The 21437-nt window shown below is 53.1% G+C and overlaps 1 protein-coding gene across 4 annotated transcripts in view; it reads right to left on the reverse strand.

Moving 5' to 3' along the window:
• Positions 1–21437, reverse strand: part of RBPMS (RNA binding protein, mRNA processing factor) — a 167317-nt gene that overhangs the window by 19638 nt on the left and 126242 nt on the right. For 2 of the 4 annotated variants that reach the window (XM_045821590.1, XM_045821593.1), the window contains exons 6-7: positions 9606–9736; positions 6615–6852 (exon numbers count right to left, since the gene is read on the reverse strand). The exons of 1 other annotated variant lie outside the window; for it this stretch is intronic. In XM_045821590.1, coding sequence (XP_045677546.1) covers positions 6721–6852; positions 9606–9736 — 263 coding nt within the window. In that variant the 3' untranslated portion in view covers positions 6615–6720. Of the gene's footprint in view, positions 1–6614; positions 6853–9605; positions 9737–21437 lie in introns of those variants that run through there. One more of the 4 variants, XM_045821591.1, reaches the window with a different exon arrangement.

Below are 21437 nucleotides of genomic sequence, written 5' to 3' on the forward strand. Positions count from 1 at the left end.
GTGGGCACTCGCGCCCGCTGTGCAGGGGCTGCTTTAGGGGTGTCACCAGCACTGGAGAAACCCCCACTTCTCTGACTCTGGCTCTGCGGACAGTTCAGCAGGGACTCGGTCTATGTGCCTGACCTTCCAGGTAAAATCTTCAGGAAAATGCACGTGCACTCACACTCGTACAAACTCACACTCACAATCCTGCATGTGATTCGAGGGGCGTCTGAAGTCCCTGAAAGAACCTCTAACACAGCATCTATAACCCAAACACTGACTATTTCCTCTGCGCCAGAGACGGCTAAGCACGTCGCACGTATTGTGACACACCGCAGAGAATATGGAACACAAAGGCCCTGGGACACTTCTCCACTGGAACTTAATGACAGTGACAGCTACTCCTGCCCCAACCCTGCAGCCGCACTGCCTGCGACTCCACCACCGTACTTCAGAAACGGTCCAAACGGACCCACCGAGGCCTCCAACTCCGCAGCGTGGGGAGTTGGAAAGGCAAAAGCAAAAATAAAGTGGAATGCTAGAAAAATTAGTAACTATACCCATAAAAATAATTTCCACGAGGAAACTAATGGACGCCCAGAGGATTAAAATGCAGACTTGACTTCCCCACAATGCTGCCAAGGCCAGGAGGACCCAGCCCGGCGACAGCGGCCTGTGAGGAGCACCGTGCGCGGCACTCGCAGCGGAATTACCTGCACGGTGCTACCCCCTTCAAGCCACCGACTCCCAGCATCACACTTGCCTTTACAAAGAATCACAAGACGTCCTTACCAGGTGCCTGGCTCAATTGTGGGAGCTACTAGTAATTGCACCCCTGGGTTTAGCCACTTTCTTCCCTGTGGAGTAAAGGGGTAAGTCTAGATCTCTGGTTTTTGGGGTGCGGCACCCAGACCTTCAGCACCTGCATCTAACAAGCCCCCTCCCCACTCCCAGGGAACGATGATACATGTGCTGCAGCCTGAGAGATGCTGTCCCCGCATACCTGTTCCGAGAACGTGGCCAGGAGGAGGCTGGGGGAGACGCCCCACAGCCTAACAGGTACGGGAGGGGCACAGTATCCCCACAGCAGATCTGCATGCACACTGCTTGTTTTAAGGCCGAGAAGTTCCACAATAAAGAAACTTGTCTGACTTGATTGGACCCTGGATTCTCCAAGTTTATCGGACCATGGAATCTTTTCGTTATGTAACAGCTAATAAAAATCATGGGTGTTGAGAAATGTTCGTCTGGAAGGCCCCACCTAGTGGTGATGTTTGCCGGATGTCACCACTAGATGGGACGCCACTTGGAGCTGGAAGACCACCGCCCAGCGGGTGCCCCAGACACCTAGTCTAGAGGAGCGGTGAGGGCTGGCCTCCGGTCCCGCACACAGCTGCTGCACCACAGCGCGGGCTTCCCCAGCACCACCCCCCGAGCCCGGCTCCCCCTGCTTTCCAAGGCTCGGACATTCTCAGGCAGGTTTCTACCCCGTCCCTAAGAGGCGTCCCTGAGTGTCCTGCCGGGGCTTCCCCAACAGCTGCCACTCACACACCATCACAGTGAACTCTAGCCCGCCCACTCCAGTGCCAAGGACCGGAGCTCTGGGGCAGCGCCACCCAGCAAAGCCCACCAGGTCCCACGGCAAACTCTGCTAAAGGCTGCCCGGCCCGGCCGAGGGAGGAGGCTGCCTGGCCAGGCACACCCACGCCTCATCCCCAAAGTCCACACTCACCAAGAAATAAGGCCCCCTAGCGATCGCTCTGTAAGGGAACACCCACCCCATACTCTCCCTTCAACAAGCTGCCACTCTCCAGGCAAACTGGCAAGACTCGTGGGAACTGGCTCGGAAGTTCAGGATGCCACCCTATCCGACCGAGCCGCTGGGGCAGGAGGCCTGGCAGGAGAAAGCCACGCTGCAGCCGGGCCCGAGCTCCCGCCACCCTCCCGGTCCGACTGGGCGCTGCCGAGGTCTGTGCCGGGCAGGAACCACATCTACGCCCCAAACATGAGGTGCTGGGCCTGGGCATGCCTCCTGCTAACACCAGCCAAGGCTGGGCCTAACAAACCTAAGTCTTCGGGGACAGTTCTCTCCCGGACGTGCAGACTCCCTCCCTGTCTGTCCTGAGCACAGGCCAGGCCCTCGCTGCCAGGCAGGCATGCAGGATGTGCTCAGACACCCCACGAGCTCACCCCGGACGCCGCTTGGGACGAGGGCACCCAGGCGTGTAACGCTCTGTGTCAGGCCAAGTCCACGGTGGCCGCCTGTCATCCATATTTAATTGTGTCAGTCTGTTAATTTTTAACTGTGTTTGCCAGCGAGGGCCATTAGAGGTCCCAGGAGCCAAGCTCAGTGAAGCGAGAAGAACTTCGTGGCGGAGTGGATGGGGCTCGGAGTCGGGGTGCCCCACTTTCCCGCCCTGGCACGGAGCGCTGGCCTCCCCACCAGCAGCACAAACCCTGAATAAAACATGATCCCACTTGGACCTGATGTTCCTTTTTGCCCCTGTCACAACCGGTTTTCTTCAAGGAGAAGTTCACTTTCTACTTATGAAGGTTACATTTTGTAATTCCAAAGTTTCTTTGTAGCCTTGGTTTCATCTGCCAACCAGTTAGAACTCACACACGTTCGGCGGTGTCTGGGCGCCTACTCCGGTGAGCGGAGGCCTGAGGCCCCGGGGGACGGCCACCTGCCCGGCCGGAGCCTCACCTGTGCACACACCACGGCCACCGGCCGCCGGCCTGCCCTGGCTCCGGCCGCCTGTCTGTTCTTTACAAGGCACGGAGCCTGGGCCCTCCCGTTCCTCTCGGCAGGGAGTCGCTCTCAGGCCCCTGCACCCTGACTGCTTCTTTGGCTACCGAGGGAAGGCGCAGCAGCCTCTGGGCCACGCCAGGTCAAGTTCTGACAAAAAGAAGGAATGGAAGGGCTCATTTAATAATTACCAGACTAGGCTGGGCGTTTTACTCTTTCCCTCAATAAATAACCCCGTGAAGGAGTTCATTCTTCCTTCTTATAGATGAGAAAACCGAAGCTCAGCGAGATAGAAAAAGCGTGCCTCTAATCCCAAAGTGCGCAAGAGCGAGTAGGAATAGCCACCAGAGTGGAGCCTGTTTGAATTTAGAAGCCCGAGTCCCTATAACCTGTCTTGCTGGGCAGAGGGGGCTCACTGACAGCACCTGCCCGTGACTCACGGGACTCAGGGACGGGCCCCTTTGCCAGCGAGGGCGGGGAACACAGACGAAGGGCCCAGGAAGCTCAGCCTTGCCAGGACAAAACGGAACCTGCTTAAGGAACCTGGAAAACAGAGCACCACCCAGGGGAGGCAACCCCGCTGCCCCTGCCATCAGGGTGCTGTCCTACGTGGGGATCAGCGACCCTGGACGGGGCCACAGCATGGGGGACTGACCCTGGTTTCGGAACGGGCACCACCACAAGGTGCCCGGTATACGCAAAAGTCTGGCCTCAGCAGCAGCAGCAGCAGCAGCTCCAGCCAAAGGCACAACTGTCCCCCCAACATGGATGAACAGCTGGAATGGCTTTTGGGAGGCCAGCGAGGCCAGGACAAATGTTTCCGGCTCACTTCCTCAGTAGGGGCTCCTTAGCTTTCTGAATGCAAGAAGCAGAGGGGAGGGATGGCCGGGAGGGAGCGGGGATGTGCCTGGCTGGCAGCGGGACCCCCTGGGGCTCAGCCACAGGCCCGAAGAGCTACCTCCCAAGGTTCAAGACGTGACTCCACCACCTAGAAGCAAGGCTGGTGGAATGCAAGCAGAACAAGCCAGAAGCCCAGGAATGGGCCGGTGACCCGGCAGCTTCCTCTGAGGCAGCCTCTCCGACAGAAAAGCGAGATAAGGCAGCAGTGGAAAGTTCAGGGAGAGTGGGTCTGAGAAAAGCAAACACGTGACCCATTTGGTCTCTCTGGGATCCAGCTGTTTCCTGCTCTCGATCCACTTCCTGTCCGGGAGAAGTCTGCTGCTGGCAGGCCTGCCCAGCCTGGCCGTGGGCGGACTTCCCCTGGAGGTGCGTCTGCCCAGCGCTGTCCCTGGGTGACATCGGCTGCTGTCACCGAGGGCTCCCTGGCCTCGCTCCCTGCCCCTCATTCCTTCTTTCCGGCCTCGCGCCTTCCTGTCTCCGCAGCCCTGTCGGTGGTGTCGGACAGGCAGGCGGCCCTGGTCTGCACGACCACAGCCTCGCGGGTGGCCAGGCCTAGGCTTCCTTTTCTTCACCGAAAATTCAAACGCTCCTTAAAAGGCTAATGGCAACTAAGCCCTTACTGTGTGCCAGGCACTCTCCTAAGAGTTTTACACGAGAGACTATCAGTCCCACTTTACTGAAGTTCAGCGAGGTCCAGGAACTTTTCAGTCAAGGTCACACGGCACAGGTGGCAGAGCCGCGTCTGCCCAGGCCACTCCATAACCCGCAGTTTCAACCCTGTGTCACCGCCGGGGACTCGGGTCTCCTGAAGGGCGCAGGCCAGGCCTCACAGAGCAGGCGGTGAACAGCCCGGGGAGGGGACCTGGGAAGGCAAGGGGCAGCGGGCCCCCAATAACTGGGAGACGCACCGCCTCGTGCTCACGCTGCCCGGCCTCCCTGAACAAAACTGGAAACGACATTCTAGCACGCTCAGGAGCACCGAGGCTGGCTTCTCCTCACGGCCTAACCGCCACAGCTGCAGGTTCAGACACAAAAGTAAACGCCAGAGGATTAACAGCTTCCTTTACATCGGAAAACAACGGAGAGGCTGGGGCTGAAGAGCCCCCCAGGGAGCTGAGGTAGTGGTGGTCCTTCAGAGCCTGCTCTCCTGCAGTCCAGGCCCTGGCCGCTGCGGGAAGGCGGCAAGCACACCTTTGGGAGAGCCAGGCCCCAAGGACAAGGACGGAGGAGTTAAGGGCTGATGCCATGACTCTTCCCTCACGTTGGGGGGCTGGCTGGCTGGAGAGGTGCTGAGGCTGCCTCTCAAGGGTCCCAGAGGTGTTTTATTCACCAGTTCCCTCTGCAGGGTCAGCCACCGTTACAGCACCGGCTCTGCCTTCTGAACCAGAGGGGGACGCCGACCCATAAAAGTCCTTCTGTGAGTCCCAGCTGGTGCCCGGCCAGGGCACGGCTGCCACAGCGCCGGGGTGTGGGCTCGCGAGAGTCCCCTCTCACGGCCCTGCCCCCGCCTCTCTCCAGACCCTCCTTTCTCACGGTCGCTGCACTTGACGGACACCCCACCCCACAACAGACACTCTTGTGTCTTCTTCCCCTCAGTATTCTCCACAGTGACAGAGAAGATACTTAATCAAAACTTGGGGGGAAAAAGTTTTACGATGCAGTTCTCAGAGGTCCAGACCGTGCTGCTCAGTGAGTGCCGAGACGTGGGGGCCGCGGCGGGCCGAGCCCCACCGCTGGGCCGTCCAGACTCAGGCCCAGGCCCCTCTCTCCCCCGCCGTCTTTCCTCTCTACTTGTTGTGTCTTTTCCCATGGCCTGTTTATGCACTTATTTTGGACTTAACCTTTAAATTTTTCCAGTGTGTCATAAGGGATCTCCCAAGGGGCATGGCTTGCCCCCGGGAAGTCTGTGTTGTGATCTGACAACCTTTTGTTCACGTGCAGGTGATGTGTCCAAGTCCAAGGCCAAGTCCACCGAGCAGCCCTGTGGGAGGATGCGCTGCTGTTTGGGGCCGAGGACGCCTCTGACGAGCGGGCAGCCAGGACTTGCTCTTCAGTCCTACTTACCTGCAAAAGTTCTAGCGCAAGAACTGACCCTGGTCAGGGGGGTCAAGGGCACGAGGTGTTCTGTTTCTAGAATGTCGTGAGGCCCGTGCTTTGCGGACTGTCCCTCTGCCCCAACAGCAACGAGGCTGACAGCAAAAATGGACAGACTTAAAAAGCCCAGATGTGTGACTAAGAGGTGAAGGAACAGCTGGGTGTCCTCTTCAGAGTATCATGTTCTGAAAGGCCACGGAGGAGAACTTCCTCTCCTGTTTGCAGGGACTTACACAATGTAGCTAATAAATTTCAAATACCGATGACCTTGAAAATAAACAGGATGATCGTGTCTAAAAATATTAATGATCTTCTTAGAAATCAAATGTTTCCTGCACGGAGCAGTTTTTCATCTCAATAAAAATAAGGCAGATTTGGGGCTTACAGTCCTACCACCGTATATCCAGTAATTCTTTAAAAAAAAATGGTATTTGATATCACATAAGTGTCTTCAACTTGGAGACAGGGACACAAGGCCGCCGCCCGAAAGCGGGGCAGAGCTAGGTAAGTGATGTGACTCCTTTTCCACGAGTTTCTGTCTCCTCGCTCTTCTTCTCGAAAGGGTGGATAATCGTAAAATACACTCTTTGCTTCAAACGGGCTTCCACCAGCTAGACACACTGTCCCGCTGCAGCGAGGTCTCCTGGTGGGTGCGACCCACGGATGCCAGAACGAGACCCTTCCAGTGCGCAGCTCGGGGTGGTCTGGGAGCCCAAGAAGACAGGAGCATGGGCAGGGGCCTCAGCTCGCTGTCTCCCGGGGGGTCCGAGTCCTCCCCCACAGGATGGGAGCTCGCCATCGCCGGGCCCATGCCCCCCACAGCCGCAGCCAGAGACACCCCCCCAGCTCCAGCATCACGTCATCGTGAAAACAAAACGCTGCAGTCTCCTTGAGATCGTTTTTGCTCTGATTAAAATTTTTATTGAATTCTCTCAAATGTTATCAAGAAATAGTTTTGGCAAAAGGAGCGGGGCAGAAATAGCTAACAAACAAATTCAGCCTGGGAGCTCCCTCTGCTGGTCTGCAGTAGGTTGATACGTTACAAACATATTCCCAGAGACAAATCTAATTTGCTGGAGGAGTGGACAAAAGACAGGTGTGTTGGGCTTTGCCTCAGGACAGAAACACTAGAAGAAAAAAAAAAATCCATGTCTCAAAATAGAGCACAACATTGCTGAGAAAAGCAAAATAATTTAAAAGCTTCTCCAAAGATATATAGTAAGATCTCCAAGACAAGATGGGATTCTCGACTACGGGGGTGCTCCGTGGGGTCTCCACCCTGCTCTCTCTCCAGGCCAGGACAACTCTCCCAGGCCCCTTGGTGAAGGTTAAGTTCTGGTTCCCTTGTCTTTGCCTCCAGGTCTCTTCTCACAGGCTTCTCATCTCCTTAGAGGAGAAAGGTCCCAAGGAGTCACTGGAGTGAGGCCTTTTCAAAATCCCATCACAGAATGAACAGGTCTTTGGAGAGCCAGCACCGAGGCTGCGGGGAAAGGGCGAGGCCCGAGAGTCAGGGGACCTGGCTCTGCTCGGGGCAGAGCCACCCGCCACTCCGGGTGACTCTGCATCTTCTCCGGTCTGTTTCCTCGTCTGTAAAGTGGGTCAGACCAGCTGATCGGTAAAGCCTCTGCCAATTCATTCTATGATGCTCGTATTGGACAAGGACATTTAAATAAGCATGTTTGTTCACGAGTCTGTAAGATACAGAACCCAAGCCCGCACTGGGTAAGACTGGAAACAAGAAGTGGGGTTGAGTGCAAGGGCCCCACTGGGATCAGAGGAGAGTCCCACTGGCTCTCGGACCGGGGTGGCACAGCCCAGGGGCTTCCGGGTTGGGAAAGCCTCCACATCAAGTGGGAGCTCCCAGGGGAAGGCGCCACCCCAGGCAACACGTCCCATGGAGTCCCATGGCCGAGTCCACCTAGTCTGGGCACTGTCTCTCTCTGCCTTTCCCACAACAGCGCGGGCTTCCTAATCTCTAAGGACTCTTCAGCTCCTTTTCTCGCCACATCCCTAGATGCCACTTTTGGTTTCATCCATTATGTGACATAAGTAAGGGCAGACTACCCAGGTGTTATGGCCAAAAGCCGCTATTCCCAGTCCTTCCTGGCCACTATCAAATCTTGCTTTTCTAGGGCAATGGTGAAAGGCTTTGTGCTGACTACCCAGAGCCATGGACATTCAAGAGCCTGTGAACTTGGCTCTTTCCTGGTGTTCAACAATCGCCTGAACTGTCAACTGATCCAGGGCCAGACCATCTAGCAAGGGGAAGAGGAGGGAGAGGAGGAGACCTGGCCCCGGGTGGCAGGGGTAGGGCACGCGGGGCACAAAGAGGGGGAGGCTCTCTGAGTTGTTCCACGTCACCTACGACGGCACCTCCGAGCCCACTCCGAGCAGGTGGGTGGCAGAAGGTATCCACAGGTTGCTCCCTTCTCCCTGTACCTGCCATTTTCCAGGGTGACCAGGCACTGACATGGACAAAAGGCAGAGACAGCAGGGGACGGAGAAGCAAAAAAAACCAAAAAAACAAAACAAAAAAAAAAACAAGAAAAAAAACACAGCTAATCTACTGTAGGAATGGGTAATCAGTCTTGGAGTCAGCCTGTTCCTTTATTTCCTGTACCAAGCACCACCCACATTTCCCTCCACTACTCACACTGCGTGCTGCCTCCCCCCGCCCCCACACAGAGGGAATCACTTGGGACCCGGCACCAAGGCTGTCTCTGTGTAGCCTGCCCGCCCGGTGCCCGGGACGCCAGGCCGTCAAATGCACGCACGAAGCACCGACAGCTCAGCGGAAAGAGAACGGAAGGATGGACAGCCCGTATCCCTGCTGGCCGCACAGCTGTGAGAGCCCTCGCCGGGGCCGCTTGTAGGGTCTTACACAGTGCGGTGAGTTCACATCAAAGTTCTGCGTCAGAAGGAACAGTACTCTGGGAAGCTGTTTATTTCATCCAGCTTTGTAAATGAACATAAAGCAAAACAAACACCCCCCCCCACCTGTCCAAGCCAACATTTTTTTAAAAACCAGGCTTTCTTGTTTTTAAAGGAGTTACACATGTAGTTAGACAAATGAAATCTTTACTCTTTCTATCTGATTTGCTATTGATCACTTTGAATTGCAATATTGATTATTACCACTTGTACCAAAAGCAAAGCTTTTCTCTCCAAGGGGAGAGAAAGGGTTGGTAGGTAAGCAGTAACCGTTGTGAGAAAACGAGTTTTTTTTATTAAATTCAAGCTATTCTTAACTTTAAAACAAACAAACAAACAAACAAACCAAAAAAAGCTGGTCAGAACAAAGGTCTCTACTTTGACCTGTAATTACATTCTAGACACTACATGGGACATCCTTTTCTTCAGGGTTTCCAGAAAATAAAAAAAAGGACCCTTGATCTCTTAGGTAACATGTGCTCCCAACTTTCCCCTTTGGCCACTAGATCTCAGAGAACACGAGAGCAAAATCTCTCCACACGCAGAAACACACAGACACACAACTCCTGCAGCCAGTGCACGCACCCTCTGCAGCCCCTCCACACGACAAGGCACACACGCATCCCCACTCCAGTGACACCCTCTCGCTGGCTGGGAGCTGGGGAGGTCCTCTGGGCCCAGGATCTCGTGTGTGACATGAGGGTGAGGTCATTAAGGAAGAGCGAGGTGCCGTTTGGGGCAAACATCAGGCAGTGGGTGATAACATTGCTGTCAGATGATCCTCAGAAGTCCTGGAGGAGTGTCAGCTTGATTTAGAGGAGATCATTAATCTCCCGAAGGTGGATCTGTTAGCTGGATAGGTGTTAGTTGTATGGTGTGCTCTGGGGAACCAGGTTTGAAAGGACTGGTGGTGGAGTGAGTGAAGTCGTGGCCGATGGGTATAAATTACCTGGGCATGCAGTGAAGCGGGATAGGTGAAAGCAGGAGGAGGTAGAGCAGGCGCTAACTCCGCTGGGTACAGAGGGTACGGGGCCCACACTTCAGGGCTACTGGGGTAAAGTGCAGGCACTGTGAGCTCATCTGCAAGAAAAGAATAAGGGGAGAGTTAGTGGTTATCAAAACAGCTGGTTTCAAATCAGAACAAAACACCCGGTAACCCCGAGCCCTGATCAATGCCAGAAGTCAAATTACTCTCATTCTTTTAATAACCTGTTGGCTTTGGTCCCCAAACCTGAGCCAGTGGATGGGAAACACACAGTGAGAGAGCAGTATGCCTCTGCTGCTTGCCCAGCCTGCTCAGAGTCCGGCCTGGCTCTCCCCAGGACACTGGGACGTCTTTCCAGCTGGAGCCGGGGGCCCGTGGACAGCGGGGATTCCTGTATGAAACACCAAGTGCGGTGGTCCTCACAGGGGAAGAGGAAGAACAAGCAGCAGCGGGAGGCATCTCACAAAAACATGTTGCAGAGCCTTTGGAAGAACAACAGCTTCCTGGCAGGACCCCAACAGACCAGAACTGGAGGACTTTTCTGCTTATCAGTGTAATTAATAGACAAATAAACTGTGATCGTCAAACATTTTACATTTGGTGCTGAGAAGCACAGAACCAGACACTGTGCCTACACAGCATGTAAGTTGTTAAAAATTCAGAGAATGGAAATAAAAGGCCTTGAGTATCCTGATTAAAGTTAAGGCCAAAAAGAGGCCAATAGGAACGTTCACAGGTGCCGTTTACACTGGCTGTAATGTTCTAGAGAAAAGAACGGAGTCACACTGCCAACCGACTGGTCTAAATGTTCCTGGTGCAGCTCCAGCTCCATTCGGGTCGCGCTGCAGCCCGCCAAGTCGAAGGGAAGTGTCTGGGCCTCAGAAAGCACCAGGAAGCAACCCAGGGAAGTAACAGCAAACACGAGGGAGCATCTCGGCAGAGGCTAAAGTAACACCAGTCAACAGTCAGGAATCTGAGTGCTGTGAGGCACCTCCATGCGCGCTTTTATCACCTGTCAAAATCTGAACTCAAGTAGGTCAAGGATGCTCCCCAGCACGCTGAGGGAGTCAGGAGAAGGTGACTCGATAAAGCCATTAGTGACTTTCCAGAAGTCTGCGGCGCGTGCGAGCCAAGGAGAAGAGAGTCACTTCCCTCCTTCCACTGTCTAAGACGCCACCCCGCCCACTGCAGGCCTCCCTCGTGCTCGCTGTCCCCCCCTCCCCCGCCCCTGGGCAGGGTCTGCAGCATGGGAAGGGGGCGAGACACAGAAAACTGCTTTGTTGAGCGTGAAGTGGAGCCTCTGGGGGCCAGGGGCGGGCAAGGGTTTCCAGAGCCAGCCAGCAAGGCAAGGACGATGGAGTTGAGAGCCAGCTGGTGACCACCCCTTCAGAGGGCAGCCTGGGGATCCCGACAACGTGCTGTGATGTGCTGTGCTGGCCGGCCGCGTCCCTGACACCCGCTCCCTGACGCCCGCAGCAAGGCTGTTAGGCCGACTCCTCGGGACTTGGTGCTGGGAGCACACACTGCTTGTGTGTCTCGGCTGGAGAGCCTAGGCCAAAAGCGGGAACGGACAGTTCCTCCTGGGGAAGGGGAACAGAAGAGCAGCATCATAAGCCCCTTGACAATGACCAGGTCTACACCGCCACTGCAGGGCGCAGGGCTGTGTAAGGAAACCCCTCGCAGGGGCTGCGAGAACGCTCACAGACCGCCGTTCCCTGTCGCCGCGAGACCACGAGATTTCCCTCCGGGCAGGTCCTGTGGGATCCCAGCTCATGGAAACCGAGTGCTGCCAGAACCAGTGCCTCGGACCGAAACGGCCGTTCTCAGGAACGACATGCTATTATTGCTGCTGTTACTTCAGCCACCATGCTATTTTAAGACATTCTGAGCCTTTTCAAAAAGTCAAGAGAGTCCCAAGACCCAGCATACGCAGGTTCGCAGCTGCCATGCTCACCCGGCCCCACTGTGACAGCAGAGGCCCAGCCCCCACAAAAGGCTGAGGTCCTCATCCGCTGCCCCGCAGCAACCCGCCCCGTGGGGCCTTTGACCTGATCAATGCAGGCTTCTCCAGAGAAGTTTCAAGACTAAAATGCCCTTTAAGATACCTGATCCTAGAGAGAGAAATAAATAATGGAGATGTGGTGGAGTCTGCATTTCAGGCTCAGCCTAATGAATGTAATTTGTGATTTCCAGACATTTCCACATTTCCACCTTAAAACTTTACTTCCCATTGGGTCTATACCGATGCTCAGAGACAATTCACTGAATACCATTTGCACAAAACCTAGCCCGGCAGAATGGGGGCTTTGCTTCCACATCCCCTAAACCAGGGGTGTCAAACTTGTTTTCATTGGGGGCCACAGCAGCCTCACAGTTGCCTTCAAAGGGCCGAATGTAATTTCAGGACTGTGTAAATGTAACTGCTCCATAACAGTTAAGCGAGAACTCAGCTACCACCGGGTAGAAACGAGGTGCTGGGCCATGCATGGGCCTTGAGTCTGCCACCTGTGCCCTACACCCGAAGCTGCTGAGTAACGAACCATATCGTCAAGTCGTGAAGCAGACCCTGCGAGATTTGGCTGAACCTGCACTTGGTAAATCCTGTGCCCATCTCATCACACCTCCCCTCTCTCCTCTTGTGAAGGAGTCAGAAGGAGTTACTGTAAATGTTAAGAGACACGCAGCACGCCCTGGGTCGGTCAGTCAAAATGAGTCAACGGAGACGTTCTGCACCAGTGAGTTCAGGGAGAGCAGGTGAGTGAGGGTGCTGTCTAATGCATTCTCAAGGACCCGGGGCTTACGCAAGTCTGCACCCCGGGCCAGCTCTGAGACTGGCTACGTAATGTGTAGTAACACTTGCTGTACTGAATGGTACCCAATGGTAAGGTCTAAAACTTAAAGATATACTACTGTTTTCTTTGTTAAAGGAACTTAGGAAATACCCATAGGAGCTAGATCTAAAATTTCCCAATCTCTGCAGCATTTGTGTCTCTCTCTTGCACGTGCACACGAACACACACACACACACACGCAACAGGAGGCTCAAACCAGAGCAAATGGTACAGAGCAGTAATTCCAAAGTTAAAAATAAAAGCAGTAGAACCCTTTCTTTGAGCTAATTTCCCCCAGAAACTCCTTTCCATAAAAGTATATCTATTTCGACTGACTTGGTGGTGGTAGAGCAGACGGAAGGACCCCACCCCATGTGACAGTCCCCAGGGCACACCCGGTCCCAGAGCACGCACTCTGAAAACTGCTTTGACAGCTGCTCTCACCCAGGGACCCGTTTTTAAAGTAAGCTCCTCTTCAAAATCTCTGAGGCCTGACCCCCTGCCTGCAGCCCCAGAAAGCTGCCTGAGCGAGGGCGGGTGGGCCGTGCGCGGCAGCCAGGGCGAGGGAAGGCGCAAAGACCACGAAAGGCCGGGGGTGGCACAAACAGGCTCTCCTGCCTGCCATGGACTTGAGAACTCTGGGGCCAATGGAAACCTCAGGTGAGCTTTCATGGCCTCACAAAACAAAGAAAAATCTGACCCAGGAAATAAATCCAACAGGTAAAATAACAGAAAAAAGGAAAACGAAAAATGTGGAGCTATTTCCTTCCTCTTCCTCGCTCCCAAACCATAACCAGCGCTTCCTACCCGCACTTCAGCACCACAGCACACTTCGCAAGACGGTCGGGGTGACCAGCGGCCTCAGCCTCCCGGGGAGCCTGGAGGAGATGCAGCCTCCCGCTCGACCTGAGCCCCACTGAATCAGGAGTTCTGCCCCCCGAGCGAGTCTGAGGCATACTTTAGTTTAAGAATCACTGCTATAAGTTGCTTATCTTCTTAGTTTTCTTATTGTATCATTAGCTACTTGAGCAAACTGTTCCACATTTTGCTTTCGAAGAGCTTAATATAGTACCTGTTACCTGGACGTGCTGAACGAACGAAACACTGCAGGAGAGAAAATGCCAAGGAGAGCAATAATCCTGGGCTTGTTTTGCGAGAGGGGTCAGCTGGAGGGTCAAAGCGGGCCCAGCCTGACGAGGTCGGGATCACACCTCCAGGAAAGCAGCCCTCAGGGACACCTACATTTCAGTATGAGGCCGAGCACTCCGAAGACCCACACTCTCCTCTGGTCAAAGAGAGCAGAAAGCTGAATGGGCCTTCTGCATCTGTACATTCCTTTAGGTTGCTAACGCGATCCTGAGCGACGTCCAACAGCCAGACTCGGGCTTTCCACAGCACGGGCCGGGCATGTGGGTGCCCACCTGGCGGAGCAGGCACTGCCCGTCCTGCTCGACCTTCAGAGAATGGGGAGGCTGAGGAAGGAAGGGGAAGTTTTCTGCCCTGGGCTCACCGGAACGAAATGGACTTCAGGGAGGGGGTAAGATTCGCCCCCCCCCCCCGCCCCGAGAAAAGAGGCTCTTTCTTACCCACCTCACCCAGGGTGAGCCAGGACCCCCGGGAGCTAAAACAGACCAGCAGGCCAGGGCTTGTTGTCGGGGTCCAGTCCAGACCTTCTGGGAGGCTTGGTCCTTCCTTTCCCATCGCACCAGGTCTCGCTACATCCTTGCTCTTTTCACACCTCTGAGGGTGACCCTGTTGAGGACTCAACACAAACAACTGGAGAGGCCTTTTCTTAGCATAAAAATATGCAACCGGAAGAGCTCGTGGATCCTGATGAACAAAAACTAGAAACTTCCCCAAATTCCACCCCCAATCCCTTTGAAAAGAAAAGAAGTGCAGTCTCCGAGGAAGATTTAAACCCTAGGAACTCTGAAGATCATCTTGCCTGTGGTCTCACTTTACTTTTGTTTTGTTTTTTTTTAAATGTATTTTTTAAAAGATTTTATTTATTTTTAGACAGAAGAGAAAAAAGGTAGAGAAACATCGATGTGCAGAGAAACACTGAATGGCTGCCAACTTGGGACCTGGCCCTCAACCCAGGCATGTGCCCTGACTGGGAACTGAACCGGTGACCCTTTGGTTCGCAAGCCAGCGCTCAATCCACTGAGCCACACCAGCCAGAGCTATACATCTATTTTTAGAGAGAGGGGAAGGAAGGGAGAAAGACAGGGAAAGAAACATCGATGTGAAAGAGAAACATCCATCAGTTAGTTGCCTCTCGTTATGCGCACTGACCAAGGACCGAACTGGCGACCTTTCACTTTGCGGATTGACACCCAACCAACTAAGCCACACTGGTCAGGGCCGCCACGTCCCTTTAGATGAGGAAACAAAGATGCAAAAGGTGAGGGCTTCAGTCTAAGATCACAACTGAAAACAGAGGTAACAATGAATGGCTCCTAGGAGCAACCGAGAGAGACAGGAACAGGAAGAATCTGTAATGGCCTTCACCTGAGCCCAGCTGAGAACACAAGGTCCAAGAACTTTAAATCAGTACTGTGTTTACTTTGCTACTGGCTACTTCTGTTTGGAAATATTGCACAGCAATCTCATGTTCAGCAGGTCTAAACTAAACACACTTCCTCCGATGGCCTGTCCTCCTTGGCTCCAGATTGCAGTCAAAGATGCTACTCAGCTGCCCAGGCCAGAGACCCGGTGGTCTCCCAATTCTCCCGCACACTCAATCTTCCTCCAAGGTCCCAGTTAATCTTTCTCACCATCCACTCTGATGTTCACCACCATCGAATTACCGACAGCCCTCCCAGTCCTCTGGGCCATCACACGGCAGCCAGGACAACCTCTGAAATACACAATTCAGTAACGTTACTCTCCCACTTTAAAATCTCTCTGCGATCTGTTGCTCTCTGTACAGTATCTGAACTCCAGACTCCATGGACTAGAAGGCCCCACAGGACCTCGCCCGCCTCCATCTCTGACCGCAGCTCTCCCTCGCGGTCTAGGACCAGTCACTTCCACTGCCTGACCACACAAGGTTTCCCCACTTCCAGGCTTCGTACACACACTCATTCCCTCTGCCCGGTGTTCTCCTCCCCTCGTTTGCCCTGGCTCAACCTTCCTCATTCTTCAAAAGACTCCACTGACTTGGGCGGCGGAGGGAAGCACATTCTCTGTTCGCTGCACCTGCACCTCTGCTCACAGCAGCTCCCCCCAGGACTGCAACTTCCCACTCTCACCCGCCCCAGTGCCTCGCACGGTGCGTCAGAAAGCATCACGAAGCCACCCGTTTGTTCCATGCTTGATACACGGAGAAAAAAAATGTGTTTCCATCTTGTCCTTCAGAGGAGGGAGTGCTAAAACTTCAGGTCACCTCAATTCCGTGCGGGAGAGAAACACGCACAGAAGGAGCACGGACGTGATGAGAGCATGTAAATGCCATTCTTAAATAAGATGACACTCCACCCTGTTTTACTGACACCGTGTATGTGCATCCGCCTTTATACACAGCCAAGAACTTGCACATCCATGGTCGGTCAGGAGCCTTGTTAAAAGCCCCAGTGAGGAAAGAGGCAGAAATGGGTGTTGCATTTTAACACTGAGAAAGGCTCTCTCCAAGGTCTCACAGCTAACTCGTCCTGTCTGAACTGGGATCAGAACCCAGGTCTCTCGTCTCACCGCTCAGGTTCCTTCTACACGCACCCCCGCCCCGCCCCAGATGGTGTTCCTGGAGCGGGGGTGCCCCCGTTCCTGGGGGTCATGGAGGCCCCCGGAGTGTGGTAGCAGTCTTCACCTCTAGCTTTTGAACACTCAGTTTACTAGAAGAAACTCAGGGACAGAGTCCTCTAGGAGAGCTTGCCAGACAGATGAAGAATTTGGCCAGAAAAACAGCAATCGTGACACAGAAGGCCCATATATGATGAAAAATTCTGCTTTTATGAGAAAAAAAAAAGATTTTGAAATAAGAAAAACAAATCAAGAGTTCTATTTAGCAAGCAACTCCCACTCACATACCTCTGCAAGTAGTTGACCCATGTCTGTCAGGTAAACCTTTCAGAAATCAGCCACACGAGGCCAACGGGGGGGGGGAGACGGGACACCCCATTAGGGCACGCTCTCTGGTGTTACAGCCAAGAATGCACACACCCACGCCCAGCTTTGGAGGCTCGGCACAGCGCACACCTCTGGCAGCAGTGGGTTGAATAGGGTCCTCCCAAATTCACACTGACTTGCAACCTCAGACTGTAACCTTTTTTGAAAACAGGAATTTTGCAAATGTCATTATTTAAGGATCACAAGATGAAATCTTTCCGACGGAGGGTGGGCCTGGAGAGAGGCATGGGACAGTTCCTCCCTCGGAGCCTCCAGAAAAAAAATACCGCTGATGTCTTGTATTCAGATTCCCGGCCTCCTGACCCGTGACAGAACAGACCTTTCTTGTTTTCAGCCACCCAGTCGGTGGTGACTGGTTGGAAAACTACGGTCCCCACAAAGGTCGCACACCTTCACCAGCTCCCCAAGAAGGTAAGTCCAGGGGAGGGTGGAAAAGATTCGGCGCAGGGCACCAACCACAGGAAGTGCTGGAGACACCAGGAGAAACTGAGTCCGCGCTCAACCCTCCTCTGCTTCTACCTGCTCATCAGCGCAGTCGCGGCCACCCCCGATGCCTCAACGGTTAACTCTACTTGGGATACTTCACAGGCCTATAGCTTTGACTTCCACTCCACGCAGGCCTCCCAAACTCCCAAACTCAGCTCACCCAACAGTGCACTCACTGTCACTCATAAGCCAATTCCCCTTACCTCCCCAGATTTCCCACCTCCAAACCACTGCTGAGTCCTCATGACATTCAAGATGGCCAAGGCACTGGTGATAATGGTGCTCGCGGCAGTTAGTACAGCAGCTGGTGTGTACTGAGCACACTTTAGGGGCCACGCGCTGGGCTGGTGCTTCCTGTGGCAGGCGCTAACGTTAGCCCCATAAATGAAGATGAAGCAGGGGCACAGAGAGGTGCGACAACTAACCCGATGACTCACAGCAAGTGACAGGTGCAGGTCGAGAATCTAAGTCGCAGTAGCCCAGAACCCACACCCTCCACTTCTCTGCCCCTCTCCCTACCTTTCCTTTCTGTCTGCACACCCGCCGCCCAAGTGCAGGTTCTCACCTGGCCTGCGCTTCAACAGTCTCTTGACTTTTAAACTGGCTTAACACCTTCCACGCTCTCCCCTCCAATTCTCTCATAATACATATTCCTGAAGCAACTCTTCAAGCTTACTGTGGGAAAGGCCAACCGAGACCCACAAAATAAATATGCCAAGGAAATTCCCAAACCAAGTTGGTCCTGATTCGGCTGGCCCAGAGTCGCCCCCTCCAGCCAGGGACTTTCTGCCTTGCCTCTGCCGTCACCGCAGCTATTTCACATGTGGGAACGAGCCAGCACTACGGACCCCCAGTCTGAAAGGACCTGATCCCCGATCTGAGCAGTGAAGGGGACCCAGCGTGTAAGCAGAGAAAACCGTTCCTTCAGCCCCTGCTGCCGTCTACTTGTGCTCACCACAATGGGGTGGTCCCATTCCTCTTCCTCCTTGAGGCCTCCAATTGTGGGCTTGAGGGTTACCCACAGCTTCCCCAAGCAATTCCCCTCCCAGACATGCGCAGGTGAACTCTGAGGGTGTTTGCCCACTTCTCCGAGAGCCTGGAGTTCATAGTGACTGCAACGGATTCTGGATGTTTGGCAAGAGCTGTATTTCCAGAAAGCACTGGTTTTGTAACATGCAGGCAACATAAAAGCAATCAGCCAGCTCCACACTGCTGGAGAGCGTGGTAAGCACCACAGGGGTGAAACTCGGCTCAGCTGTATTCACCAACGCGCCCTTTCACAGGGCCAGGCGTAGAGTGGGCGCTCAAACACCTCCTGAGTAAAGATACCCTCCCTTTCGCATACATACCCTCTCCTCCTCAGAACCACAAAGTCCACTGAAGCGTGGCTTCCGCCTCCTTTGTTGCCTAAGCAGCCTTTGCCATTCGTGGGAGAGACTATGCCCGAGACTATAAAGGGACTTCGGTACTGTACCCGAGCGGCGGTGTGTCTTGTTGGTCAGCCCGTCCTCCCGCCAAATGGTAACAATACGGGCACTCGCACAGCGCATTCTTTGCGCAAAGTGCCCTATGTACTTAAACCAACCAACTTGTTCTCCACCACATCCTTGTGAGCCAGGTCCCGTCATTATCTCCCCGTCACAAAGGGAAGGTACGGTACGAAGGGCTTGCAGAGACTACGCAGCAGGCGGCCAGGCGGTGTGAGGCCACAATTTGAAAGCAAGCAGCGAGGCTCCAGTTCAAGCTCTGAAACGACTGTCTTAAGATGGTGCTTTTTTCTAGCCAAACACCCTCCCCAAACATACAGCCTAACTTCCAAACCAAGTTAGGAGAGACAGGTCACTGCCACCAAAGACAGACAGACAGACAGACAAAAAAAGTGCTGCCTTAGGTAGGATGGGTAACGCAGAGCCTATTTTGAAAGCATGACAATTTTGAGCTGCTTTCCAGACCATGACGATATGTAATTATTAAAATTATTTTTAAAATTTGTCATAAAATAAAAGCCTGTCCATAAGGTAATTTTGACACGAATTTTACAAAAACCGGTTAGGAGACACACTGCGTGTACGTGAGCACGGAGCAAGGGCTAAAGAAGGTGCGAGGAGCCGCAGGGCTGGGCCACAGGCAGGCGGGCATGCGAGGAGCACCAACAACCCGCGCTTCACCGAGGATACCCGCGGGGGCGGGAAGGAAGGAGAAGAAACTTCCTCCTCTGTTTACAGAACATTCAGTGTTTCAGTGAAACTTCCACTCGCCATTTGCCTTTTTGGGGAACAGGTGTTATGACTTGGTGAGGGAGGAAAACTAGGAAGGGAGCGCGGTATTACAAGAATATGAGGAGGCATGGGTGTTTTGCAATGAAAATGCTGCTTAACTGTACCTCTCGTCTACAGAAATACATCACTCACAAACTGTTTTATTAAACAATAAACTCCCGGAGCGCAGGGCCTGTATCGGATTTGCTCACCGCCGTATCCCCAGTGCCTAGCGCTGTGTGTGTTCTACAGCAGACATTCGTCATTTTTATTTTTTAACTCTTTAAAAGTCTTTATTGACTTTAGAGAGGAAGGGGAATAGAGTGGGGGGAGGGACAGGACAGGGAGAGAGGTGAGAGAGAGGTGAGAGAGAGGTGAGAGAGAGGTGAGAGAGAGGTGAGAGAGAGAGGTGAGAGAGAGAGAGACACTGGTTTGTTCTACTCATTTATGGATTCACTGGTTGATTCTTACATGTGCCCTGACTGGGGATCAAACCCACAGCCTTGCCATATTGGGACAATGCTCTAACCAACTGAGCTGCCTGGCCATGACTCATAATTTTTAATAGTACTGTGTGAGGCACAAATCTGTATGTACAACTCCCCCCTCCCCTTTGAGATAAATTCTGGGCAGATCACCTCTGTCTAATGTGTGGGTATTTCTAAGGACCTTGATACACCTCGTTGTGTTTTAATGTTGTTTCACTATATAGTCCCAAAAGGAAAAGACATGTTTGTAACAACTTGTAATATGACAACAATGGAAATCATTGTTAAAAGCAAAACTAAATAAAAACCGACAATTGTATAAACAAAACATTTCTCCACTACTTTCTTGTCCATTTCTTTGATAGTTAATGGAGCTAAACTAATGTACTTCCAGGTAATTGGCTGGAACAGGTGCTGCCTAGAAAGAGTCTTCATCAAGGCCTGCTGCCCCCCTGACAGTCCAGGGTGGACCCAGGTCCCTTCCCTGCGGCTCCATCACCGACCAGTGTGCCTCGGTCACCGGATCTGCCACTTATGTTGAAAATGGCCTCTTTCTGTATCTTTCTCTTCCCCAAGTTGTAATCTCCTACTCCCAGCATCTATGTCTGGCACACAGAAGGTACCAGTGAAAGTTTGTTAAGTTTGATATTACCAAGTGCATGAAACTTATTATCACACCATCAAGAGTATGTAAAATGAGAAATAGATTGTCAACCTAATGATTTATACTTTAGCACATTTCCTTGACTTTTAAGAAAATGCCAGTCTAAATCCGCGCAAGTTCCAGTCCTGGGTAAAAAAGGCAGAAACTTTAATAACTTGTCACAGCTATGGGTTTCAAAGAGACTGAAAATGATTTAGGGAACTGATGAATCAGAACTTCAAAATATATCTTAGAGTGCAAATAACACAAATGCAGACACACCCACGTAAGCACAGTGGCCTGTGGGCCACGTGAGGAATTTCTCCATGGAGTGTGTGTCTGAACCGAGCCCTTTCTCTCATCTCCTGAGGCTTCTGCCGCTTCACAAGCTCAGCAAATACGCACACTCTTTGGTTCCCCATCTGTGTTCACTGGCTTGCCGTGGGCCATACACGTTTGATTCACCCACAGGTGATGTCAAGAATGAACACTCACAAGCCACTGGCAGAGCACAGTACCCTGGCTGCCAAAACTGCAGGGATGAGAGGTAGGTGGGCCGCGCCGGCACACTTCTGTGAACCCTGCTCCCCCCTCTTGGTTTTCTCTTGTGTCAGATCAGCCTCGGTCTACGGTCTGCTGTTCTGAAAATGGTTCTGGGTTCAGTATGAATGGCTACATCAAAGAGTTCTAAGCATACTCTCTAGAACTCAAGAAAATCTATCCATCTCTATGGAAGTAACAAAAAAATAGGCACTAGCTTATGCTAGCATTCTGTATCCCACAGGGCCTCTCCAATTACTGAAAAGAAAAAGCCCATAGGCTAAAAGTTGTCAGTTTTACACAGGCAATTAAGACCTACCGTACCCCTGGCTGGTGAAGCTCAGTCGACTGAGTGCGGGCTGCAAACCAAGGTGTTGCTGTTTCAATTCCCAGTGCACATGCCTGGGTTGTGGGCCAGGTCC

Source organism: Phyllostomus hastatus, unplaced genomic scaffold (assembly GCF_019186645.2).
Source record: "Phyllostomus hastatus isolate PE091 unplaced genomic scaffold, TTU_PhHast_1.1 phas_scaffold_46, whole genome shotgun sequence".
Classification (NCBI taxonomy): domain Eukaryota; kingdom Metazoa; phylum Chordata; class Mammalia; order Chiroptera; family Phyllostomidae; genus Phyllostomus; species Phyllostomus hastatus.